General features: G+C 46.9%; 3 protein-coding genes across 5 annotated transcripts in view; 1 reads left to right on the forward strand and 2 right to left on the reverse strand.

The window, feature by feature from the left end:
* Positions 1–6,326: 6,326 nt before the first annotated feature.
* Positions 6,327–7,628, forward strand: LOC144172728 (uncharacterized). Its single transcript, XM_077701341.1, has 3 exons — positions 6,327–6,546; positions 6,641–6,901; positions 7,222–7,628. The coding sequence occupies exons 1-3, from the start codon at positions 6,327–6,329 to the stop codon at positions 7,626–7,628; spliced, it is 888 nt and encodes a 295-aa protein (XP_077557467.1).
* A 2,580-nt stretch (positions 7,629–10,208) lies between these two features.
* LOC144172729 (uncharacterized) lies at positions 10,209–11,339 on the reverse strand. Its single transcript, XM_077701342.1, has 3 exons — positions 11,001–11,339; positions 10,489–10,806; positions 10,209–10,232 (listed from the first exon to the last, which is right to left on the reverse strand). The coding sequence occupies exons 1-3, from the start codon at positions 11,337–11,339 to the stop codon at positions 10,209–10,211; spliced, it is 681 nt and encodes a 226-aa protein (XP_077557468.1).
* Positions 11,340–11,896: 557 nt separating this feature from the next.
* LOC144172726 (neprilysin-1-like) overlaps positions 11,897–26,634 on the reverse strand; it is a 140,964-nt gene continuing 126,226 nt past the window's right edge. For 2 of the 3 annotated variants that reach the window (XM_077701338.1, XM_077701339.1), the window contains exons 18-21: positions 23,379–23,444; positions 16,461–16,565; positions 16,286–16,362; positions 11,897–12,114 (exon numbers count right to left, since the gene is read on the reverse strand). In XM_077701338.1, coding sequence (XP_077557464.1) covers positions 12,009–12,114; positions 16,286–16,362; positions 16,461–16,565; positions 23,379–23,444 — 354 coding nt within the window. In that variant the 3' untranslated portion in view covers positions 11,897–12,008. The remainder of the gene's footprint in view (positions 12,115–16,285; positions 16,363–16,460; positions 16,566–23,378; positions 23,445–26,634) is intronic. The other variant, XM_077701340.1, reaches the window with a different exon arrangement.

Below are 26,634 nucleotides of genomic sequence, written 5' to 3' on the forward strand. Positions count from 1 at the left end.
GCCATGAACTGTCACTGAGAGTGATGCATGTTACGCAGTTGTTTGCTGCTTGTAATAAAATTGCAAGAAATTTTGGGAATAGCCTCGTTGACCTTTGATGAAGCTCGTAGAGGCAGCCCCTGTCTGGAGGTCAGGACAGGATTTATGTTTAAAGTGAGGATGGGCTCGTAGAATTTGGAGTGTGGCAAAACGTGTGCTTTTCTTTCTTTTTTTGTCTTTTTTCATTGACACGCCCATTTAGAAGATGCGAGTGTCATGAGTGTGCTTAATAGTGCGGTTGGCATTGATGAAAGAGACGCATTCGTGGCTGACTATAACCTGGCGTTCACAGCCAGGTTTGAGGCCTACGAGGCGATTTTATTTGTTTGTAGCTGTAGTAAAGGTTGAGCTTGCTGTGGGAACTTTAATGGAGGAGAATATTAGGCACTCGTCTTGTCGACGTAACTCGTCCGTGGTACCGGGCGTTACGCACACGAACAGAGGCTTCGATGAGATACCCGCTTGTACTTCGATTCAGCCTTCCGGGCAAAAGTTGAGACCGTACTTGTACAAAGGGTTTATACAGGCAGAACAGTTCGCAACTCGTAGAAGCACTGGTACGGGTTATAAATGTTCCCATTATTTAGCGCAAAGAAAACTCTAGGTACATTTGAGGCAAAATATGTTTTAACTGGCAGCCCTGCGTTCATTTGGTTTGCAATGCTCGTTAGGTTTGTATTTGCGATAACGGGCGAAAAAACGTGGCCGCGAAGAAAAATACTGCCGCGTTTAAACTGGCACAGAAAGGCTCCAGCAAGTGTGAGATGAAATCAAGCACAAAATTAACAGATATCCCGCTTCTGATGTTCGAGGAAGAAAAAGAAACAAACGACAAAGAAGGTATGCCAGCCCTTCCAGTGGCAGGACTGCGAGCATTGTGAAAAAGGGGAAATTGAATTGCATTGACCAAACCTCTGTTCAGTTCATCAAGAGGGGGTGAGACAGGGAGGGGAAGAGCGTGAGGGTGGTAGCAAAGTGCGGAGAACGGTTATGTTGTGTGGAACTGCGTTAACTCCGGGCCGCAAAGCTGTTGAAGCTGTGCTGTCAGAAGTTAAGCTGTGTGCCTTAAGCTGTGTAATCACCATCATCATCATCTTCATCATCAGCCTATCTACGCCCAGGGCAGGGCAAAGGCCTCTCCCAATAATGTCATATTACCCCGGTCCTGTGCTAACTGCTACCAATTTATCCCCGCAAATTTCTTGATGTCATCTGTCCATCTAACTTTCTGCCGCTCACTGCAACGCTTGCCTTCTCTAGGGATCCACTCTGTTACCCTCAATGACCAACGGTTGTCTTGCCTTCGCATTCCATGCCCTGCCCACGTCCATTTATTCTTCTTAATTTCTACTACTATGTCCTTAACACGCGTGTGTTCCTGACCCACTCCGCTCTCTTCTTGTCCCTTAATGTTACACCAATCATCTTCCGTCCAACTGCTCGCTGAGTCGTCCTCAATTTAAGTTGAACCCTCTTAGTGAGCCTCCAAATTTCTGCCCCGTAGTTGAGTACCGGTAAGATGCAGCTGTCATACACTTTATTCTTAAGGAACAATGGTAGGCTACCATTCATTATCTGAGAATGTCTGACTGAGAATGCCTACCTGAGAAGCTGTGTGCCTGTTCTTTGACGACGCTCTTGGTAGCGCCGTCAATGCACAGCAAAAGTACCAATAAAATCCGGATCGACCGTGAGCGTGCGTATTGTGACATTCCTCGTAACGTGACACGTACCCACGTTGGGGATCGGCCAGAAGTCGGGCGTAAGGAGGGCTAATACGCCAGCTTCACAAAACTGTGAATTATACACTTAAGCATTTGAACGAAGAAAGAGCATATGATCACATAGAATAGTTTGTTGCGCCGTCAATGAACAGAAACGGGCACCCCATTTGTCATGCGCTTCTGACGTAATATGCCGCACTAATAATGCGGAGCCTTCGCTAGTTAGTACCACCGCCAAGGGGATCTTTTTGTTTAAAATGCGAGAGGTCCGGCCTGCTTAGCCAAAAGCCGCTTCTTCTTTTGGCGTCCGGATCTTCTTTGGTCGCCCTATCCCCCATGTGCGTGGCACAACGTCGGAGAGAGTTCTGCCGCCGCCAAATGTCACAAGAAAGAGGCGTTTCCTTGTTGCACGAGCTTATTTAATAGCCAAACTGCATGTAGAAGAACCAGAAGGAGGAAATAGAAGCCCACACAGCTAAGCAGGCCGAGCCGCTCGCATTTTAAACAGAGAGATTCGCTTGGCGGCGGTACCAACCAGAGAAGTAATGACATTATTAGTGTGACATGTGGCCTCAGGAACAGAAACAGAGAGATTCGCTTGGCGGAGGTACCAACCAGGGAAGTAATGGCATTATTAGTGTGACATGTGGCCTCAGGAACAGACCACAGGTGGCACGCGCGGTTCTATTCATTGACGGGGTAAGGAATTGTCGCTTGTGATTATATGTTGTTTCTTCATTCAAACGCCTAAATGTGTAATTTACAGTTCGGTGTAGCGTGCGCAGTAGCCCTCCTTACGCTGCATTCCTGGCAAATTACCCACGTGGGTCCGTGTCATGTTACATAGAACATCACGACAGGCTCACTCACGTAAGGTTTGCTATTTTTTGGTATTTTTTCTGTTCATTGACTGCGCAACCAAGAGCATAAACAGCTCTGCTGTTAATAAAATAAAGGGAGGGTGGCATTCTCAGATCAGGAGGCCGCGCACCACCTCTGGTCGGGTAACCCGCTGGATCAGGTTGCCGGCTCCTGCAGGTCCGACTTCGTCAACGCGCTATCCCAATACTTTGGAGTAGGGAATTGCAGGTGCATGAGGCGCTAAGGCAATAGGAAGGCGAAGTGGTCAGAAATGGCACGTGCGGGATGACTTCTATTTATTCTAGCAGTAGTTGTTTAAAGTTATTAGAAGATGTTCTTGTTTGGCAGTAAACATAGAACGACTAATGATGAAAACAGCAAAAGCTACACATTGCGACAGAATATTGGTCCACCACAGGACGAAAGCAGCGGTGGCCTCCCAACAGCCTCTAAAGCAAGAAAACTACCCATTTTTTTTCTATCATGTCTTCCCTGGCTTCTTGAAACTTATGTGTCACGGATCTCACTTCAAGGGAGCGCATATAATTTTGAGTAGCTAATGAAGCAGATAAAAAAAACAATGCTTGTTGTTTTTCATGGCACGAAAATGAAGCCTGAGCGTTTAACACCTTTCCAGTAGAGTCACAAAGTCAACGATAAAATGTAAAACGAAAACCTAGAAAACGGCGTCGGCTTAGCTCCGGTAACCTTTGATAAAAAAAGCGAAAGCTTGGCTTAGCTTAATTGCGGCTACCCCGGCAGCAAGGTGCATACGGATCAGGTTGCATGTGCGCATGCAGGTTTTATCCGCTGTTTGTACCCACAGTCAGGTTGCAAGTGTGTCGCCACTTTTCTGCCGTGCCCGTGATTCACCTTCTTGTGCACAAACGAGAACATGCGGCTCCAAGTTCAGGCTTGTATATCACCGACGCGATGGCATAAAAGGTCAGATTAACGAATCCGGCGAGATATGAATAAAAAAAGACAATTTCAAGTGCTAAAAAGTTGGGAGCTCTGCCGAGGATGCGGAGGTACCTAATTTCATTTACCTGCACAATTCAGTTGCTTATTTACGGGGGGTAAACAATTGTGAATGGTCACAAAAAAGGAAAGTATGCGCTTGTTTATATTGGCCGTTTCACTAGTAATCGTGGCTTTAAATAAAATATTTTGGGACTTGATAACGCGACACAGTCTCCTGCCGGACTGAGCAGCTTGAGTGCGGCACAGACGCATGTAAAATATTTTTTCGAACACTTCATTCGAAGAACATTTTACCTATCAGTGAACCCCTCACCTTTATGTAGATTGCAGGAGATTTTTTGATCAGGAAATCAGCTCAACAGCGGCTTTGCACTAATACATGGACGGACGCTCGTTCTTGCATTCGAGATGATTAAACCAATAATTAATTTTCTGCAGTCTTGAGTATAATATTGACGACTGTTATAAAACAAAAAGTTTGAGTTCATACGCTTTCCTTGTTCTGTAGTAATACCACTACGTCAATTGGAATAGAACTCCGCTATTCAAGGAAGAGCAGCTATATTTCATTCGCAACTTCGTCACCAAGAGGAGACGCGCATATGCATCATTCAGGCCGACAGCGATTGAGTGCGCACAGTACAACCACGCCTCACCGGCTGTCGGAAGGACGGAAAACATTTATAGGGTATAGTACCAATTATGCAAGTACAGCTCATCTGAGCGCACCGAAAGACGAATAAAACACAAACTACAAGCTTACACGATGGTGCGTACAGGAAATGAAAATTTAGACAAAAGGGAGGGCCGACATAAAAATAATTTCACCGGAAGGGAATAAACGCCCAATACGACTAAAAAAGAAGACCCGTCGCTGTATTACCAACTGTTGATGATAACTCCAGAGTTTTAGTTTGGATAGTCTTTCTTCAGCTATTTAAATCCGAAAGTTTGGGTCTGCCTGTCAGTGCGTCAGTTTGTCTGTGTGTCTAGCTTTCCGATACATCTTTTTGTCCAGAAGTGGAAAGAATACTTCAACGAGAGGTGTACGCAGGCTAAACTTTTCCAAACAACAAGTTTTCAAACACACTTAACACTTGTAAACATGGTTCAGGAAACAAAAAAACATTAGGCATATTGAAGGAGAAAACAAATATATAATTGGTATTTGTGACGTTCTGTAATTATATATACAAGGCTGATGAATTTTTTCAATTTGAAATGAAAAGAAGCGTTCAAAATAATGCTCTAACCCAAAAATACAAAAAGCGCTCGTGCCCGACCTAGACCGCCTAGAGGTATTCCAACAAGTCGCACAGAAACGAAAAGTTCCAGTAGACGGCGCGCGAGCGGTTGAACGCGGGAAATTTGAATTGACTTGTGACTTGAATTTTGTTTAGTGTGGGAGAAGTGAGACAGGAGGGGAAGAGCGTGAGAGGTGGGCGGGGGAGAGATGAGAGACAGTTACGTGATGTCGTCTTTCGACGAGATTTGCAGAGAAGGGAGCAGATACATGGCCAATTTCTTCTGCGGCCGTGATTTGTGACGTTTGCATCTTCACTACCGCAATCTGTTGCCGTGCATTTGAACCGAATTCTTGACTATAAAAAATTACAAAACAAAACTACGGCGAGTAAAGAAGGACGCTTTACAGATCATGAGAACTAGGACGAGGACTAGGACGAGAACTGAAGCACGGTGTGTATTTTCAAGCTGGTAAGCTGCACTGAATTGAAACTTTATTTCCCTCTTTCTGCGGTACAGTAGAGATAGGACGCATGAGAAAAAGCTGCAAACAACGCAGCTTGATCACCCCATACGCCCAACCCGACCGCTTAGTTCATATACATTTCGCTTCGTACATTGGCCAAAGCACAATTTTAACGTCTACGTAATATGTGGTTGATCCCTCTTTCATTGGAATAGGTGAACCACGAAAGTGAAATGTGCCTTCACAGGAGCAGTAAAATGTTTCGGCGCATCAATAAGAACTTGCGTATCGCTATTTATATTTCGTCGGTGTGGCACCGTTAGACGCATCAGCATTAGACACTGGATTACACGCGCCGGAGCATTGCGTAAATCGCATTGAAATCCTAGGCGCTCGTGAACCATGTGAACGAAACCGAACAAGTTGTCACCATATCTTTTGGTGAAGTCACGGTCTGCTGCAGCGAAAGGAGCATGATTTGCGGGTGGGCAGCAGCTTGTGTATGGGCTTGGCGAGAGATGTCCTTCTGGTTGGTGACTTCGGCAAACGTGCGACCACTTCGGTCGTGCTCCGAGGCGTGTATGGCAGACGCTTGCGTTGCGACGAGCTTAGCTTGTGGAAGGCGACAGGCAGAGTTCGTAGCTTAATTGTATTGTGAACGCGCGAACGCGTTCAGCTTCCCGCTGGCGTGTCTCTTACTGCACGAACGCAACCAGGAAAGTGGCATTCGCCAGTCGGCAACGTTGCCTTCCTGCCTTAATGCAACAGTTTGTCTACACGGGACCATGGTGGAGAAATCCACGGTGGAGGAATAAGTGATTCCTCTAGCGTGCACGCGGCCATCATCCGCGCAGTATAGGCGACGGACGGATTACCACAGCAGCTTACGCTGCTATACATGGCTTGCACTGACGTCACGGCGAGGAACCCTGGGATACCATTCCGCCATGCCGGTGCAGTGGTGCAGTCAGCCGTAGCGATCGTGCGTCCACTGCCAGCGCGTCGCAATGGTGATCTGTGCAATTGTTGGATGCTCGAACCCTACATGTTGGACCAAATCAACAAACAAAAACTTTTTTCGCCTTGCGAGGGTAATCGAGCATCAGGGCGACCGCACGAAAGAGCTATGTGTGAAACGACGCAGTCTGTGGCTGGCGCGGATAAACTGCGCCGATCTCAACACCAAGAGGACTGGCATACGTGTTTGTGGCGCACACTTTGTAAAAGGTAAGCCATCGGCCTGTGCGCGATAATTATTTATCGGTGAGACTTGGAAGCACTACGGAGAATATCGTTTTTAATCATGTCCTTGCGTCCGTAGGCAGACCGTCACAGCTGTGGGAGGAGGCGGACCCCGACTGCGCCCCGACGCTGTTACTTGGCTACAGCGCGAAACAGGGAGATCCCGAACGCCACGCTCGCGCAAAAAGACGACGGAACCAGGCCCGTGCAGCTGACGCCGAGCGTAGAGCCGAGGCAATGGCAACAACACAGACGACGCATCCGGACGCAGCTGCCGTTTCTTCGTCGTCGTCGGCGCCAGCGGAAGACGGAGTCGGGGTAGAGAACAGTGACGAAACAGGTGAGCGTTTTTTCGTCAACACGTAAATGTGGGCTTGTTGGTTCGAACTGTGAAACATGGTTAAGATGGCCGATAAAAACGTGACAAAATTAGATAACACAAAACTAGCGTTAGTCCTGTGTTCTCTACTTTCGTCGTCGTGGTTTGAATCCGAGCGTGTCAAAAGTGGAGAGAAAGTTTTTTTTTTCCGCCGGAGTACCTGAGATGTTGAATCTCCGCATGCTTATTTGCCAGTCCCGTCGCCAATAACTCCTCTCCGCATCTCAAGTGAATTTTTCGCGCTGCTTGATCATCCATGCAACAACTTAATTTTGTTCCAGGGATGGCAGTCCAGACAGACCTGACAATGAGTGACATTGAAGCCATTGAGATGGAGTGCTTATCCCTAAACGAGCGCCTCTACGCTGCGCGAAATGAAAACAAGCTGCTGGAGCTGACTGAAGATGCCCTGAAATGTAGCGACACCAAAGTTGTGTACTACACCGGCATGGCGAATTTTCAGATCCTTTACGCACTGTTCAACGTTGTAGCGGGGTTTGTGTCGCATAACGCTAACAACAGCTTGCTGAAGTTTCAGGAGTTCCTGCCTTTCTTGATGAAGTTAAAGCTAGATTTGCACATCACTGACCTTGCTTTTAGGTTTAACGTGTCACAGGCCACAGTGTCGCGCATATTGGACAAATGGCTGCATGCTGCCTACTGCCGCCTTAAGTCTCAGATATTGTGACCGCCTAGTAGTGTTTTGCAACGCACAATGACTCAAGCCTTGTACGATTCTTTTGGGGAAAATGTTGCAGTCATCATTGACTGTTTTGAGATAAAGATAGAAAGGCCTTCATCATACTTGCTCCGAAGGGAGACATAGTCTCAGTACAAAGGCAGCAATACGGCAAAGTATTTGATTGGCATTGCACCTGAAGGCATTGTAACTTCATCTCTGAAGGCTGGGGAGGGCGTGCTAGCGATGGACACGTATCAGAGCACTGCGGTCTTTTGGACAACTTACTTCCGGGTGACGTATTTCTTGCAGACCGAGGGTTCAATGTGTCTGAAAGTGTGGGCTTCTACTGTGCGAGACTTCACGTGCCAGGGTTCATCAAGGGCAAGAAGCAACTGTCGGCAGCAGACGTGCTAAGCACCAGGATACTAGCCAATTTCAGGATTCATGTCGAGAGGGTGATCGGGCTGATCAGAAATAAGTATGTAATCCTAAAGGCCACGCTGCCCATGGACTATGTGGTTTGCCGACCTGGAGATAATTTGACTCCACTTGACAAAATTGTTACTGTTTGCTGTGCCCTTCAATAGTAGCATCACTAAAACAGTCTGCTAATTGAGCAACTGCTTTCCGTTGACGAATGATATTATATTGTGAGCTGTGATTGGAAACATTCTTTTTAAGCGAAAACGCCCGTGTGTACGAGATTTCGGCACACGTTAAAGATCCCCAGGTGGTCAAAATTAATCCGGAGATCTCCAGTATGGTGTGCCTCATCGCCTGCGTAGCGTCGGCTCGTTAAACCTCATAATCAATGGAAACTTTTTACTCCAGTTATTTCACTTATAATTTGAATGCAATGGAACATGTTGTACCGACTATGATTTCAATTAGCAGCAAAGTTATGGTTCAAGTCAAAGAAAGGCAGATATATCCCACGTGATTGTGCGTTTGAAAATTAGTTGGACACTAGTTAGTTTTCAGCTGTAGAAACCTCGTCTGTATATTATTATTGCACTACTTTGTTGTGAGACTACAACACAAACTGGAATTTTTACAGTGCCACTGTGGTTACGCTCGAATTTTTTAGTTCTGTTTCTGCTGTTTGTTTTGTTCGAAATGTGTAGAGCAGCATTCTCGGCAGAATGCTCTTTTGCCAGCCAACGACTCTAAAGTGGCGAGGTGACCATTTACCTTTTTGTTAGGATCTTATGCGCTGCTGTGCTTCAGGCGTACCATATTCTGTGTGTCGTGCATTACATTTACAACTCTTTGAATTTACAAATTTGTGCAACTGCCCTTGCCACTGCACGTGATGTGACTTCTTGAGATTCATTACTTCGGTGTTGTTTGTGGGTTGGCAGTAAGACAATTATTGTACAATGCAGTTTCAACACATTTTTGTATTCTGGTGCTACGTGTGTTCAATATTGTCTGGCGGTCATGTGCAGAGTGTTCGTTTTGAAAGAAACATGGCACTGACGGCTTAATAAAGAAGTCAGTGTATGTAGCGGTGTCGGCAACAGCTCGTCGCTCGTATTAGCCCATCGCATCCATTCAATTACACTTGAACGACAATTGTCGCTGTCGCTCCACGTGGTCCTGTATTTAAGACTGCAAGCTCGTTGTACATTCCCGTCACAAGAAACATTAGCGTGCTCTTTTAGCAAATTTCATCAACATAGTCTGTTGCTTCACACTGGCAGGCACAGCTGTGGTGAAATAAACTGTGGAAGCCTGACATTAGTCCTTGTCGTATTTGCAGTCGGGACAAAACCATTTCTTCTTTTTTGGTGCCCGTTTCAGTCCGACACAGAAGAAATAAAACCACTTGTAGCTGCACGCCTCGTTGTCGCAAGCTACCATCTTGCCTGTGTCCGGTCCATGACCGAAGCAGTACTCTACTGTGTCTGCTGGCTGTTCTTCACGACTTCTGTCTTGCCTCGTGCAGTATCGGCTGAGCAACTCGGGCAGAATGACGTTCCGGAAAAACTGTCTTGCGGAAGAAAAAATGTTTCTGCAAAACTGATCATTGCGTCTCACTCTCTCGATGTGCAGCACATTTGGTCCCCACACCACAAAGTCGCAAAAGTCAGCATGGCACACTGTCATCTGAGTCTGAATTTGGTAGTAGTACGCATGATTTCCCAAAAGCTGAAGTTTTCCGCCAGTGTAACTCAGACATGAAATGCTGGTGGTGATATCTTGAGCATCTCTTAGCAAAAATGGGCACTTAAATTCCACAACAGCTCTCGCGCAGCAGCTGCACGAGGTGATGGCATCCGGTGTTGCGCCGATGAACGGGTAAGCAGCACTCAGGTAGAGTCCAGACCTGTGCACTCAAAGTTCTGGTGCTTTGTAGCTTATTTAGCTTTGTAAGCCTCGAAAGCATCTTGCTCATGTTCTAAGCCCCACATGATGGCAGGAACTCTGAGGGAATTTTTTTCAGGGTAGCAAATCGATTTTACCAGTGATAAGCTAGGACTCTGCACACTCGTGTGGCACACACTTTTCATCACTGACGCAGTCACTCTGCCAACACGGCAAAGGAACCAGTCTGGCGAGTTACTTTGTTGCCTTGTTGCAGCCTCAAATGTCTTCACTGTGAAGTCCCTGATGGAAAAAGAGGCAAGAAAGTCGTCAGCCTTCTTCAAAAGCGTGTCGAGGTTGTCTTCCAAGTGGTCTTCGAGATACAGCTTCCTCAAGTGGGCAGGCTGTGTTTTTACAGGCTCCTGAAAGCTTTCTCAATACTCTGGAAGGACAGAAAATACTGCAGGTGTGACACCTGTGCTCTGAAATGCTCTGTACAGGTCGCCAAGCTCCTCTTGGGTTGCTGGTGGGATGTCCATTCGTTTTTTGATTCGTTCACTGCTGAACTGCTGCTGTTAATGATGTCGTCCAGTTTTTGCTTCTTCCCTCTCCACGAAATGAAGTCGATGTCCTTTAGCCTCTTGAACTCCGCCTTCTCCACGTACGCAGGAAGCCAGATGTTTGTTTTTGAGGTGCAGCTTGTAGCGTTTTTCATCTTCACACCTGTTTCAACTGCATACAGGTAGGCTCCAACATGAGAACAGGCCTCACCTGCTCCTGCCATAAAGGTGCAATGAGCAGTGAGCACGACCCCGCTTTTCTGCCACAAAATCCACACATGCAGAGGCTGGTCCCGCAACCTTTGCGAATGGTTCACCTGCGAGATAAAAAAATGCAATGCACAATTTTTTCTTGCCGGCATCTCTGCGCGAGCGCTCGTCACTGTTGATCGTGTCTGAAAACGTAACCGGCAACAGCGAAGAGGTGTTCTAGCGCGACCGTTTCTATTTCGAGCATTCCGTGCAAGATTTCCGAATTGACGAAATAGTAAAAAAGATCCCGGCTGCTTACCTCTCCGAGCAGAAGCACTTTGTCGTTTTGTAGCTGTTTAGCCGACAGGGACTTCACCCACCCGCTTGTGAAGTAATTATGTGCTTCGGTAGACTCGAATGCCTTCATCTCTTCTAGTGTGAGGAAGTTGGCAGAAAACACGAGGTAGTTGAGGATGTCGCCGTAACTTATCTCCGGAAACAAGTCCACATCGCCGGTCGTGTCCATGCCCTGTCGTAGCATGAATGGGTCCTCGTTGTCGCACAGCCGCACCTTTTCCGCATACCGCACGCGTGCAGGCCCCGTAAGGTCTGAGCGGTAGGTCGCGTTTAAAGGTTTTTTGCTCGCTACCAGCGGCATGCCGCAGAAAAAGCGCGAAAAGCGACTAGCTCCGCAGCAAACGCGTGCGCTCCCCGAACTGCTCACGCCGCAATGCCAGCACCACTGCACCAATATGGCTACCGCCGCGCGAGCGCTTGAGCGTGACGTCACGTGCAAGCTATGTATACTTGCCCTATGGAGGCGCCAACTATGGGCGCTCATTAGCGTCAGGACGCAATACTTCCCTTCACCTCTCCTAGACGGGAGCCCAACATGAATAGAGAAAGTTACAGGGAAGAACATCAGGCGTGTTCGCACAACTACCCGCGCACAACTACCCGCGCTTGGCCCAGTTGGCAGAGCGTTTCTCACCACCCGTCGTGGCCACAGTGATTATGGGCTCGAATCCTGGCGCCACTGCGTCAATAGAACTTTTTTCTGGTGATGTCATTTCCGTGACCGATATGGCGTCGGTGAGGTTCGTGTACCCCGGAATAAAACACTTTCGTGTTAAAAAAACGAAAGTTTGATGACTGACGCCCGGTAATTTATTGTAGGGTTACAAATAAAAGAGACCACACGTTTTCACTGGATAAATTCGGTTTATTCTGATGTCCAGGCGCGTGCACGTTTACTTTAACTCCCGAATAGCACTTTCGATGTACGCGGTCAGGGTGGATGTTCGTCCCCTTTTGTCGCAAATATTATTCACCATAACGTGCACGTCTTGTTGCGCCTTGGGTTCATTGGTGTCCCAGGCTTGCAATCGAATACTTCAGAGAACTCCTTCATGTTTTTCATCGGTACGTTGACTCTAAGGTGAAGAAATAAAAGATTCCTGGATAATATAAGCAAATTCATGCCTGTTCATGCATTTAAGGAGCAATCGTTTTGTAGTTCAAAATTTTTGCAAAATTGGGGTTTCACAATTGGTGTTAATTTGTTAACCGTAATTTCATCTCAGTTGGTCTATTGGAAAAACACCCAAACCTCGTTACAACGAAGTTGAAAGGAGACCGTAATAATTTCGTTATATACATTATTTTATTATATCAGTTATAACAGTTTACACCAATGTATGCTCAGTTGGGTGCACAACTATAAGCATGCAAAGGGAGAAACCTTTTCGCGGCACACTCCACCGTTACGCGACCTTGCATGCGACGGAAAATGAATAGAAGATAAATATTTTGCTTGCTCAATACGCGCACTGCCTATTTTATTGTCCGCTAGGCATAGCCGGAAAAAGCAAGTGATGCTCCTTTGTTTCGGACATCGCGAGCGAAAGACGCCACCGCATTGATGCCGTTTTCTTCGTCGTCATCGGCGCCGAAGAAACCACGTAGAAGATCAACCGCGTCGAGTCCCGGCGATGACGTTGACACGTCGAACCGTGGGAGACCGTGCGTATAAGATACCGTGTGTACATGGGAGCGTGTGTGCATGTCTTCGGTTGCGTCGGTTTGCCCGGTGATCATCCGTGACGTCGACTCATCCGGCCGCTCGTGGCGTGGCTCCGCATGGCCGTGAACACGCCGCGGGAGGTTTAAACAAGCCCCGCCGGACGAGTGTCGAACTCCGCGGAATAGTTTACGCACCGTAGTCGGGTTTTTAGATGCGACGCTGAAAGCATCTCTTGTCGGCGGCCCTGTCCTTCCTGCGGGCGTCCGTTGTTGTTGTCCGCAAGGCTGCGTCGATCCTCCACTTTCCCCCTCACCTCTCCGATAGCGAACACTCTCTCATGAGGGGCATTGGATTGGATTTGGATTGGATTGGATTGAAGTGGATTGTGTCGGATTGTGTTGCGTCATAGCCACGGCAGACGCATTGGCGCCGGCGCATGCCCAGGTGAGAGCGAACACTCTCTCAACATCTGCGCGTGTGCGGCCCAGCGTGCTCTCACTCCGCCGGTGGGCGGCGCTGCGCGCGCTGCTGAGCATGTGCAGTACTCTGTCTCTCCGTGGTCTCCTCTCCTTCGGGCACGCTGCGCATATAACCGGTGTGCCGCTCTCCGGCGGCCTTTCGTTGGACGGTTGCTCTGCGATTGCGCTTGAACCCCCCTCAGCGTCGCATCACACCAGGGTTCCCGCGACGGGAGGTGGGCGTAATTTTTTTCTTTGGTGCGTGGTGGGACGGGGGGGGGGGGGAGAAGGAGTTAAGGCAAGACATATAGTTCGGCATATCTATTGACAGGTCAATTTTACTTCGTTACAATGAGGTTTCAAATGCATGATTCTCTAGGGAAATATCAAGGGGAATTTGAATTACTTCGTTGTAGCCATTATTTTATTATATCCTGTTGCGTTGTAACGACTCTGGTGTGTGTACGGAAAATTGTAAACAGATTGGGGATACTGTGACGGTTTCAATGCTCTCTTACAGACGCATATAATGCATCTTGGTGGCATGTCGAAGCTAACGTGCAGTCACAATATTTTTTGCCCTGGGGTGGTCTGCTTAAGGTGTTCTCTTTCCTGCACTGCTAACTTTGCTATTGTTGAAGTTTGTAAAGATTTCTTATAGTGTAAATTGTTGCAATTAGCCGTAATACCGCAGTGAACATCAAAAATTTCACACGTAGCACTATTTATTCCTCCCTGTCCATGATTTGGTTTATATACTTGGTCGAAAGTGAGACCGGCTGCAAAGCCTTGGCATCCTGCCGATCAGTATATGTTTTGTGCCACTGTAAACGTGGCGGTAGCAACACCAATCTAAACGGATAGCTTCCCGTATGCACAATGATGCGTGCACATTTCGCTTTTGCGCACATGACGGGGACGCAGCTAAAGAGCTCGTGTGGAGGGATATTTAAGAATGAATAAACCTAATGAGATGTCAATTGCTCATTGCATAGCTCGCGCCACAACACCTAAATTTATAGTTTATATTCAACTACCCTTTTTAACAGTACACATTGTTGTGGGTAAAAAGGACAAATCTAGAAATAATGTAGAGAAAGCTACAGATCCAAAGCGGACGCTGTGCTGATTTTCTGCAGTTTTGTTTTGAACTGACAGAGAAAGCACTGATTCGTTACTAGAATAAAAAATTGATTGGAAGTGTATATAGTTAGCTTATATTGTCATGGCACACACAAGCGGCAATATCCCATGCTATGTTGAGGCCACCATGTTCAATCTCTAAACACGTCCACCCATCTCTTCGCAAACAGACCAGTTTCCATCAACCATTGATCGCTTCATAACTTCGGCTGCCACGTAAGATTTTGGTGGAGTCTGTGGGTCGATCATCCCCATCCTGGCCACAGCTTCACTCCGTCTCGACCTGGTCGTAATCATCGATGGCACCTGGCCCATGTCGGGCAGCCATTTGCGCTTCCGCGACCACTCTTCAACCACGTCCCCCACCCCGTGCCCCAGACCCTGAGACGCCGATCAATACCTGCCGAGACCAGCCATGACGAGACGAACCGCAGTTGTGTCCCCAGCCCGCTCGTCCGTCGTAGCTCCAAACCAAAAGGTTACGTCGCGGCAGAAGTGGGGATGCGATCGATGGTTGATGGAAAGAGGTCTATCTAGGAAGAGACGCGATATGCGTATTTACAGGATGTACATGGCGGCCATTAGGCAGCGCGCGCAAGGACACAGCCACTTTGTTATCGTCCTCGTCGTTTACTGTCTTGAGCCATTGCCCTCTTATGTGTTCCGTGTCAATATGCACAACAGGAATGGTGTCAAACTAGTTCGGAATGTTGTTTCTTGCTAACTCTAGCCTGATGATGAAGGGTTTATGCCTATGCCTGGGCTCGACGTACAAAACTTTCCGAAAACACGAACAAACAAAGCACGACTACACCCTACCCGGACGCTTGCGTTTCCTTCAATAGCTGTACGACCGGAAAACCCCACGGCCGGAGTTTGGTAATGGAATAAGCATGGCGGCTTGTCTGGAGCATATTTTAAGTGGCGCTTTGTGACACGAGTTAGTACTTTCAGTAAACTGGTGTAAAACTCGTATTGTACCGGGGAGCTGTTAACAATACATTTTGTATTCTGCGTTCTGGTTGCCCGTGACGCCATCGCTCAGGAAATCTGTGTTGCACACTGATGACGGGATACATTGTACTCAAAAAGCGACGTGGTGCAGCTGCACAACTCACGAAAACGCCTAAATTACTTAGCTAAAAACCGGGTAAACCAGAACAGGCTGGCGCATAGGAAGCACGTCACACTGGATAAGAAAGCTCGTGTTATACTTGTCTCTTCTAAAGTTGTGTTTTTTAACAATTATTTCTAGCCGCTTTAGATATTGTTTGTGGGTTGATACTCCTACAACAACCACCCGAAAATACGTATCATCTCTTCAATATCTTTCCCACAATTTCTTCAGTTTGTGCGAAAGTATTACCGTGGGACGGCATAAGGCACTCATAGGCATGGTATCTGTTTAGACAGTTAACATGCCTAACATAACACGTATCATCTGTCAATCTATTTTGGCCATTCCATACGGTGGTTTGGAATTGTCATTATTGTCTGCAGAAAAAAAGCATTTAGATATCATACATATGTCTTTATACCCAAAAAGAATATCATTCAGTAGAAATTTTGTGGCAAAAGGTAATCACACTACACGTTGGCGCGATTGGCCTATTGCGTTTTGTATCTCCAGAGCGGAACCCCATATTATGACGAAAGGAGTCTTGCTGTTTTTGCTTGTCGTAAGGCCGGCTGCATTTACCTTCAAATTGTTTGGATAAATACAGAATGCCGATGGCGCTAAGTATTTACGCGGCTCTACATAAAATTGTGATAGTTCGACGTTATTCTTCGTTAAAAAAGGTAATAGTTGTGCGGTGGCGTGCATAAATATAGGAGCCTAATTTGGCTTCGCTGAGTTTACAAGCCCCACGTTGTTTGTGTTATATTCGACGTGCATGTGGAATGAAATTATAGAATATTTGTTGATCTTTCACACAAGGGCGGCATTCATTTGCGACCATAATAAGGCATTCAATTTACCTGTATCGGTTAAGACTGTGCGTGTCGTACTGAATTCTCCACTGCAGCTCTTTCTTCGTACTTAGACTGCACCATATCTGAAACAGAGATAAGTGAAAACATTTATGCTCTCATTCTACTCGTGTCAATTAAGTTCTGTGATAATCAAGTCATTATTTTAGTAACGTAAGCGTACCATCGCATTGGCTATGAAAAATAACTGCTTCCCCGATAAATGTTCCAGTCCTGGCAGCCGGGTGTCCTTGTCATTACATTCTTCTTTCAGAAATTTTTTGTAGGCCTGAAAATACAAACATTTAGTACCACAGAAGAGCCATTTTTTTAACCTAAAGTGGGCGTTCGTGCATTTAGTGGTTTATTTAGCTTAGCCCTTTACTTCTTAGTTGAGTCCACGCTAGAAGCTGTTACTAGAGTAAGAAAAACTTTTACACATGTACGAAATTGCACCCAACGCTTGAGTAAACATTCAATAATAAACAACCCACAAACCCTTATCACAGGATTTTGTTTTCGTGGCAAGAAATCACGCCATCACATAGATACTTTTGATAAAATGATTGAAAGATAACAATTCTCTTCGGCTAAAGGTAAAAAAGTAACCCAAAATTTATAATAAAACTACCCAAGACCTGGGAGAAAAACCCAACAATTCAAAATCTTCCAACTGTATCACCTGAAAGCAGGCATCCCGTGAGCTGATTGTTATATCTTGAAAAAGAAGACATCTAGACATCAAACATATTGCCCATACCTGCTCACTCCACTAATGCCTCTCTGGCTTACCATTTGTGGTAGGTGCTTAATAATGATTTTTCTGATAAACCACTGGTGCTAAAAGTAATACTATAAGTACTTAATATCTTGAATACATTATTCTAGTTTTGCAATTCATTCCTAAACCCGTTAGGGCTGCACTGCTTCAAAACCTAGGTCAACGTAATTGGTTTGTGTGTAGGCGTCGAAATAGCCAGAAAAACGGGTGTGTCACAGCCCAGTAACCAGGGATTAAGAACGCAGTGTCTAGAGTGCCGTCCGACGGCACTATAGCTGGCAGCTGTAGGCATGGCTGGAGTGCTGTCCGACGACATTCCAATATTTAAGACTAGGCTAGCACATGCCGAAGTGTTTATCGTTGTGGTGTAGAGGATCCGCCTTGGGTTCTTGTTCTCAAGGACGGTGGTTCGAGACCCGTTCTTTCCTCGGGTTTTTTTTATCTTGAAATTGAAGTATAATTTGTATGCCTTAGGTTAGTTTTTGTGTTTCAAAAGATTTCTTTGTGTGCGTTAGGTGATCTTATGTTATGTTTAGGTAAGGTTGCCTGTCTTTACGTTATCTAGAGCGATGTAGTGCCTGACGCTGCAATTTTGTCACAAAACGCCGGTAAACGTCGATATAGTGCACTTCTTATAATACCGTAGGACGGCACTCTAGACACGGCCGATTAAGAATTAGTCAGGTACCTGACCCCGAACCTAACAATGGCGCAACTGCGGGCCACCTGGTGTTCGCGCTTCTCATTAGAGGGACAGAGGAGGGTGAAAAATGTCGAAATAGGAGTTGAGTAGAAGGGGAAAATGAAGGGAGAGGGTGGTAAAGTGAGACTGCAAGAATAAGCGGATTATATGAAGTGCAGCCGCCGAAAAGAAGACAGCGAGGAATATAGAGAAGTACGTTGTTAGGTAGAAGAAGGAGAGGAAGCGTACAAATGACAATGTGCGAATGTAATAGACAATAATAAATATTATAACAATATATATAATAGGGAGGATAACAAGAGATGATGAGGGGATTGAAAAAAGGAACAGCGGAAGAGGAGTAAAAAATATATTGGACATGTCAGTGAATTTTTCGAATATTTCTCACTAAACGCACAGCGCTTCAAGCTGCTTCAAGCCCTCGTCGACAGTACACCCGAACAGCCTAAAGTCATATCCCTCCAAGAACCCGGACCTGAGGCAAAATGCGTTTATTACCCGCAATTCAAATGAATAGCAGAACAGCATAGTAGTCTGCAAAATGTTCAAAGCACTATAGCGGGAATTTTGACCCGCCTCGTCCTTCATACGTATCAGAACCTGAAAGCCGCACCACAAACCCACCTGTGCACTTCACTTATGTAACACTCGTTGACTGACGCACACTGTGCACAAACTTTACAGTAAAACTGGCAGAAACGGACAGAGCCCGCTTAACCATTGCCGGATATTTCACTGCCACTTAGCCAGAGTGGGGTCACCACACTAAGAGTTGAAAAACGAAAAGTTTCATCACCACCTCACTATTGAACACAAAACATACGTTCCCATCAGGGCCGACACCAGCACACATCGCGACACGGCACCAGACTTCTCCAATACCATAAACACCCTCCCCACCACATGGCAACGTCTTGCCCGTAGCCTCGGCAGCGACCACTACATTCTTAACAGCACCACTAGCACCGCGCCCTATAGAAAAACAAGTCCTGCCGCACACACTAATCAATTCGCACACATTCTGAACTACTCGCACCTAAACCACCACCATGCCAGCCTTCCCCAATAACTGATTGGATAGCCAGAATAAAAAATACAGACCGACATCAACATACGTAGCTTTACGTTCTCAGCATCAGCATGTTTGTTACTCTAGACACCAGATTCGTGCACCTACTTTAGGCATCCCAGGCTCTAAAAAAAAGACATGAATACTCAATATCATCACCGGAAGCTAAACCGCATAATTACAGGCCTAGTTGGGAAATAGGCATGAATATGAAAATACCGACTCGGGGCTATAACAGCCTGAGAAGGGAGGCAACATAACACACACTAAGACACTTCACCCACTCGACCCGTGTACACCCAAAACCGAATCACAAGCACACCTTACCCTACTCTTCGCCAGTATCCCTGGATAACCACATACGTGGCCGCAGATTCTAACCGACACTTACATCTTGGCTTTCCGCCACTTTTTTGCACCACCCTTTAACTACCGGGCTGGAAGTGACCGGCAACTCCTCACCCCGGCTGTAGCCCCTGATCCCAACTACACTCCTAGTCTGGTTTAATGTCAGTTCTATTGAGGAACCGTATAAAGCTGCTGTTCTATTCATTTTCACGCTTTTATGTAACTCGTGTTTTCTTGTTTAAAATGCTTTGTTCATGTTAAAAATCTAGAATCCACGTTGAACAGCACTTATCTTACCTTCGTTTCACATAGTGTAGTTCCATTAACCATGCATTTAAATTTTTTATGTTTTATGTAGCCGTTTGAGACAGCGTTTTTTGTCTATTTATTAATCCTATGTTTTCTATGTATGTTGTGCTTCGTATGCGACGAGACGGAAGCGGAGACGTTCAGAGAGGGCAGTGGCCGCGCTATATAGGGCGGCGCGGGGTGTTGCGGCGCTGGCTGGTGGTAAAAAGGCTTGGTCGCAGTAATTTGGCGAAAATTGTGGTGTTCGATGAGGTGTGCAGCAGCAAGACTGTTGGTTGTTTGTTGAAACGGTGCTCGGAACACTGAGAGCCGCCCCACGGCGATAAAAAACGGTTGAGCAGTGCTCCTGTCTGAATCCGTCGTATGGTGACAGTTTCCCGCTGCGAGAACTCACGGGAAGGAACTGCAGGGATGTACAAAGGGTTGGCCATGGCGGCGAGGTATGCATTCCGGCGGGCTTGACTAAGCTGTCGCTCAGCCGTGGGATAGGCTTCTTCTCCAAGCACAGGCAAGGACGCCGTCGTCACGACTGAGGGGCGGCTCCGAGCTAGCACGGAGAGTAAATGCGCGCGTGCTAGTCGATGCACTATTTCATTTCCCAGGATGCCGCAGTGTGCTGGCACGCAGTGAAGTGTGAAGCCGTTACCCGATGCCACGAGTTTCCGAAGTTTGCGGCGAATGACTTTGGTGACGGGGCTGGTGAATTGGACATTGACACAGGCTCGATACGCTGCTTGTGAGTGCGTGAACACATGGTGATATACAGGGCAGCTCGTTTGGTCTTCCTGGAGAGCTGCGTCGACATAGTCACAGATGGCCTGCAGTTCAGCTTGTGTGCTGTGGGCCGGAGTGGCACCGACGTGGTAACCGTGACCTTGAAGTCCAGTAGTCGCATCGAACCACGCCATGGCATACACAATGTGTGAGTCGGCCGTAAAGCGCGTGGCAGCGTCCGCGTAGATGCTACACTCGTGTTTAAATGCCGCCTGTGTGGAGCGGGAGTGCCGTGACGAGGTCCCATGTGAACGGGTAGTGGCTTGCCATCTGTAATGGTAATGTACTCCCAAGGAGCTATGCGTCGCGCGAGTAATGGCAATGGCATCCGAAACTTTTATTACGTGCCAGTAGCTGGGCTCAAGATTACTGTGTTTTAGTGCGCTACTGTGGCGGTAAGGCGTACTTCATGCTCCTTGCTTCCTACCCGCAGCACAAGTTCTCGAATTCCCGCATTCGCTCTCCTTGAGGGAAGCACGGGTGCTCTTGTTGGGGCATGGGAAACCCAATGCAAGCGCTTGTTCAGCTTATCAGAATCGTTCCGGCACTTTATCTTTCGTTTAATTCTTGAAGGTGTTCATGCTTCAATTGAGTATATAGAGAACTCCAGTGAAGTCAAACTCTCCCGGACCATGATAATTCGTTCGTCTTATCAGAAGTTCGTCCTCTTAGGAGCCCTCCCAAAAAAAAAAACAATCGGCCACACGCTAGGTGCATGTAAATATATTGCTTCAAGACGGTGAATGAGGTACACTTACGATGGAGAAAAAAGAGAAAGAAAATCATTAATTTGAGTGCGCAATTCGATAGAAGACTGTGTTCCAGTGCCCGTACCTGGTTTTATCCAGTGCAAGCAGCGACGGAGAGCGTACACCCGCTATCTCAAGCGACAACGCAACAGAGACAGAGAGGGACCTCTTCGCATTATCGGCGGTGACGCGATGGGACCCGCGACGCGAAACGGCGCGAACTGACATGCTCCCGCTGAGAAACGGCATTGGTAAGGAGAGCTGCTACGTTGGCGAACAGTCTCCGCCGAAGATTTTTTTGTTTGCTTTTTTATTCTCCTAATTTTGGGCCCCTTTCCTCCCGAGCAGAGCGACCACAAAACTTGCTCTCCCTCTTTTCTTTCTTTGTTTTGCCGCTGGCTCCGCGGGTTTAAGGGTTGCAAAAGTGCTGGCTTTTTCCGCGTGTCTTTTTTCTCGCCCCCTCCCTTCCTCCGTAGTACCAATTCGCTTCGTGCTGTGGTTTACTTTTACCTTTCTTTCCTTCTGGTCGCGTGAATGCCCCGCCGAACCCCGCCAGGACTGCCATGTTCGCTACCCCGAATCTCCAGTAGTGGTGGTCACCCGAAAGTTGTTCGTCTTAACCGAAGAGTACGTGCAAGGCTGTTCGTTTCAAGGAGATTTTTGTTGCATTGGGTCTATGGAAAACCAAACAAACTTTCCCCGGTTGTTCGGCATAAGCAAGAATTCGTCTTAACCGAGTTCATTTTAACGGGAGGTCATTGTATATACTTTTAGCGAAACAAGTGAGGAGGCCTACTTTATTCTTATAGCAACGTTGCATGGTTTACAAGGCATCTGATGTTGTCGCTGTAAAGTCAAACGTATAGCTTGCCTCATGATTGCCACTCTGCTGCTCAAAATACTCTGTCATCCCTTGCTTTAAAAAGTTCACAAAATCGCGGAAGCATTCTTGCTTGAAAACTGATCCAAAACTGCTTCAAATCAATTGCTAAAACGCGTCCACATTTCGCTCAAAGTGCATCCAAACCTCCAAAGGCACAAATCGGAAACGAAGAACAAACCCTTGCGACAATTTTTGGCGCATTACGTGAACGAACCCACGAACGACATACATGCATGCCGATACATGCTTTATGAGATAAAGGCACACTATTGTACTCCTTCTTCATGATGAAAATGTGTACTGTCTTATTAAAAACCGTTTCTTTTTCGCGAAGTTCAAATAACCGCTTTGACGCCAAGGAAGCCCGTTTCAAGTACGGGCTGTGTGTCCAGACATCTTACCGGAGCTTTTCTGTCGACCGAACGATCTAGTGCGCCAAAATATTTCAGAAGGACCAATCGTCGCGAACAAATGTGCGAATATGGCGAATAACGAGGCTGAGCATGCGTTCACAGTAAAGAATATGTTCTGCGGTTACAAAACAGCGCAAGGCGTGTACGTTCGTTGTTGTCCAAGCGAAGATTCGATGTTTTACTGTAGTTGCATGCTAGGCCCCGTCATTCGCCAAATTCGCACGTTTCTACGCGACTATAGGTCATTCCAGACTGTTGGCGCTAACCCCAGCTGCGACTGTTCTTGGAGTGTATTAGGAACACTGTTTGAGCATTCTGGGTGGAACACCTTTCCACATGAGTATATAGGTCCCCGATCCGAGTGTTTTTAAAATGTTTCATATAGCTATAAGAAACTTCGACCTGCTTCTTTAACGCAATGCTGTTCTATATGGGATAAATGAAACATTTTTGTAAAAATTGTGCGGAGCTAAATGGAACCATAATATGAGTGCAGGGGCCAATACTACCGGATGTGCTTGCCAAACGTAATCGACACTCGCTACCAGTCACTAGTTCTGGCTCGCCAAAATTAATGTTTGTCTATCTCTTTCCCTCTCTTTCTCACTCTCTCTCTCTCTCTCTCTCTGCTCTCTCTCACTCACTTTCGCAACTGAATATAGGCCATTTTATATTTTCTTGTATTAAACACCGCGAATAAACTAAAAGTAAATTTTATTCAAGTGGGAAATGGCATTCCGGGTCAACGTCAGGAATAACGCGGCCCAAAACTTCTCTGCTAAATGACTTCAGATTGTTTAACTATTTGGACTGATGCCTGTGAATATCAGTCAAGTCTCTTTATATTTTTAGACGCTGTTGCTGCGAAAGCAAAATGCCTGCACGCTTCCTCAAAGATATTTAGTAACACACTGTCAAAAGGCATCAAGCTGGTGTTCACTTGTAACCGACGCCCGACCGCAGCTATGATGTTCTTTAACGGGCACAAATATGGCCAGAAACAGTAGCGAGGAAATGTTCTGAATAAGTTGGTTGGAAAAAATATAGGTTGTGTAAGGCGTACCAGAACTTACCTTAAACGCTGTGCGTAGCCCTCCGTTGTCAGCAATGTCCTCGTTCACAGTGTTATATCCGTCCAGCTACGTTCAATAGGGGTGTACAAACAAAATTATATTGGGAAAAAAATAAAAATGAATGTAAGTTATCTATACCTATCAAGAGAAGTGCCCTAATCACTCATATACCTATCAAGAGAAGTGCCGTACTCACTCACTCATTGCCCTACTCAACGCCCAGACGAAACTGGCGTAACTTGAGACAGGAAAACGCGCACTAAGAGTGGATTTTCGTAATTTCCACCCCTAAGGAAGGAAAAGGGAAAAAATTCCGGTTTCACGAGTTTCTGATGATCTCACTTGTTAAGACATCGAAGTTGTTATTGTCGATATGTGTATGTGTCCCGTAAAAGCCTCTAAAAAAAGCCGCCCGCATCTTCCCACGGGGGGAACTCGAGTAAATGCGTCGCATCTACTCGAGGCAAGCAAAGCATCACGTCAAGCGAAAGCCAAGCAAAGACGCCCTTGACTGAATTCCGAACGCGCCCTCCGCCGCTTATATACGTTGAAGGGACTGCGTAAGCCGGTCCCAGTCGACGACGTTGGCGTACTTGTAAAGCGGCGAGGACCCTAGGTGTTTGAGCCAAGCGCGGATGTTGCTTCGCCGGAGTACGGCACACCGGTTATATGCGCAGCGCGCCCGAAGGAGAGGAAACCGCGGAAGAGAGAGTACTGCACATGCGCCGGCCCCAGCGCGTCTGCCGCGGCTATGACGCAACGTGCCGCGGCTATGACGCAACACAATCCAACACAATCCACTTTAATCCAATCCAATCCAAATCCAATCCAAGCCAAGCCAAGCCAAGCCAATAAAATCCAAGCCAATCCAATCGAATCCAATCTAATGCCCTCGCGAGAGAGTGTTCGAATCCAATCCAATGCCCCTCGCGAGAGAGTGTTCGCTTTCGCCTCGACTCGACGCGCATGCGCAGCGAGCGTGCGGACTACGGACGCCAACGCGGGTGACATCGTGAGTTACTGAAAGGCTCTGCATTTAAAACAGTTTCAGGGTTTCGGAATCACGGACTCCTACGGCGCCAATCGGCGTTTCAAAATATCTGACATATTTTTACTGAAGCAAAATGGACAGACGAGCTAGTTTGTGAACATACATGAGTGCAACATCCATGAGTGAAAGCGCTGGTGTCGCTTCCCTTTCTCGTCCCTTTGTCTCTTTGCGCTTAGGTTCACTCATGGATGTTTTTACTGATTCCCCGATATGCGTTTGATGGATTGATGTATATAGAATTTATTTTTATTTGTAGAGGATACTCATAAAATACAGAAAACAACTTAAGATTTCAACGGACTCATTAGTAAAAGGGCCACAAAGATTGGTTGAAATTGCAACCCAACCTACTGAAAAAGCATAACAGGTATATCAACGCGAAGCCAAAATACCGTTTCAGAAGTCTTCAAAATTTCGAGTAGACTCCTATCATTCTGACGGCACGCTTCAGGCTTAAAATTTTAAACTTTTGCCCCCGACAGAGCTAAAAAGGCTAGAATATTGCTTTACGAATGCTTCACTGTATCCCTGGCACATAAAGCTTTCGAACTGGCTTTTGGCGGTACGTATAGGTAATCATTTCAATTTTCTAAAAAAGGTTCCCGGGTTTTGCTAATAGAACGTATTTGCATTTAGCGTAAATTGCGTGCTGTTACGGATATCTCGCTAACTGCACAGCAAGTTTGTACAGTCGCCGACCATTTATTCGGACGCCGGAAATTCGGACGCGCTTGTTTATTCGGACACCTTCGCGGCACAGCCGCTAATCCCATTGAAGTCTATGTATATCCACGACCGATATTTCGGGCGCCGCGCAGCCCGCCGTTCTATTTTTCGGACTCCAGCTTCGGTGCTCTCACAGTGCTCTCACGGGACCTGTGTCCCCACCTGGCGGGGGCGCGGCCCAACAGAAGAGAGTTGTCGGACTGCCCGATACATGGTTGCGCATTTTGGCCGTCATCACGGTCAGTCGTTTTCTGTGCTTTGTTTACCGTTACGTCTGCTCCTGGGCGGGCTAAGACTGATCTTCTGAAATGGCTCCGATACCACCCGTGCCACCACGGCCACCTGCACCGTCAGAACTCCGCCGTCGGGAGCTATCCCGAGTTACAAAGAAACGAGGCAACTACCAGACACTCACGGTGGAGAAAAAAGCTGCCATTATCCGTGAATTTGAAAGCGGCCGACAGCAATGCCACGTTGCTCGCGAATTTTCGGTTTCCGAGCAAACCGTCTCCGATTATTTAAAGAACAACGAGAAGATCCTGCAGGCAGCGGTAAAAGTGTTTGCGGTAAACTAAAAGATTCTCCGAGACGGCAGCCACCAGAAGCTGGAAGAGGCACTTAACATCTGGCTGCGTGCTACTTTGGCTCGAACGGTGCCTGTTTCTGGAGATATGCTTAAGGAAAAGGCAGAGACGCTCGCCCTGCGCATGGATATTACGGACTGCAAGTTCAGCGATGGCTGGCTGCGCAACTTGAAGAAAAGATACGACCTGGCCTTTAAATGCATGTGTAGCGAGAGCGGTGCTGTCGACGTAACCCTCGTGGCGAATTACCGCGCCGACAAGCTGTGTTCCCTGCTGTGCCAGTACACCCCAGACAACATATTCAATTGTGATGAGACTGGCTTGTTTTACAAGATGTTGCCTGAAAAGACGATTGCGTTCTCTGGCGAACCCTGCCATGGCGGGAAGCACAGTAAGAAGCGATTGACGGTTGTCGTGGGAGCCAACATGTCAGGGACAGAGAAGCTTGCACTGGTCGTCATAGGCAAATCAAGAAACCCTAGATGTTTTGAAGGACTTAATTCGCTCCGTTTGGTACAAAGCGAACTAGAAGGCCCGGATTACCTCTTTCAGGAGTACATGCGGAAGCTCGTAAGTACGAGCAAAAGAAGAGCAAGGTGCTTATGTTCGTTGATAACTGTGGTGCCCACGGGCACATCAGCAACCTGAAAGCGATCACCTTGGAAGTTTTGCCGCCAAGTGTGTTGCAGCCCATGGACCAAGGTGTCATCAAGAACGTGAAGCTGCACTACCGATCGCGGCTTCTGAATCGTGTGCTGCTGTGTGTGGGCGGTGACAAAAGCTACGCTGTGGATGTGCTGTCGGCTATAAGCATCCTGTCTGATGCTTGGAGGGCAGTTCCGCAGGACACGATCCGCAACTGCTTTCGGCATGTGGGATTTGTGGTTGGCAGTGA

This window comes from Haemaphysalis longicornis, unplaced genomic scaffold, assembly GCF_048455015.1.
Source record: "Haemaphysalis longicornis isolate Haplotype H1 unplaced genomic scaffold, Haemaphysalis longicornis Haplotype H1 scaffold_255, whole genome shotgun sequence".
NCBI lineage: Eukaryota > Metazoa > Arthropoda > Arachnida > Ixodida > Ixodidae > Haemaphysalis > Haemaphysalis longicornis.

Excerpts from the sequence above, each read along its gene's own strand:
- LOC144172728 (XM_077701341.1), top strand. The coding sequence starts at position 6,327 with ATGGTGATCTGTGCAATTGTTGGATGCTCGAACCCTACATGTTGGACC. Across the intron at positions 6,547-6,640 it reads TGGCGCACACTTTGTAAAAG|GCAGACCGTCACAGCTGTGG; the intron begins GTAAGCCATCGG and ends TTGCGTCCGTAG. Across the intron at positions 6,902-7,221 it reads AGAGAACAGTGACGAAACAG|GGATGGCAGTCCAGACAGAC; the intron begins GTGAGCGTTTTT and ends ATTTTGTTCCAG.
- LOC144172729 (XM_077701342.1), bottom strand. The coding sequence starts at position 11,339 with ATGCCGCTGGTAGCGAGCAAAAAACCTTTAAACGCGACCTACCGCTCA. Across the intron at positions 10,807-11,000 it reads AAGTGCTTCTGCTCGGAGAG|GTGAACCATTCGCAAAGGTT; the intron begins GTAAGCAGCCGG and ends TTTATCTCGCAG. Across the intron at positions 10,233-10,488 it reads TTAACAGCAGCAGTTCAGCA|GGACTTCACAGTGAAGACAT; the intron begins GTGAACGAATCA and ends TTTTTCCATCAG.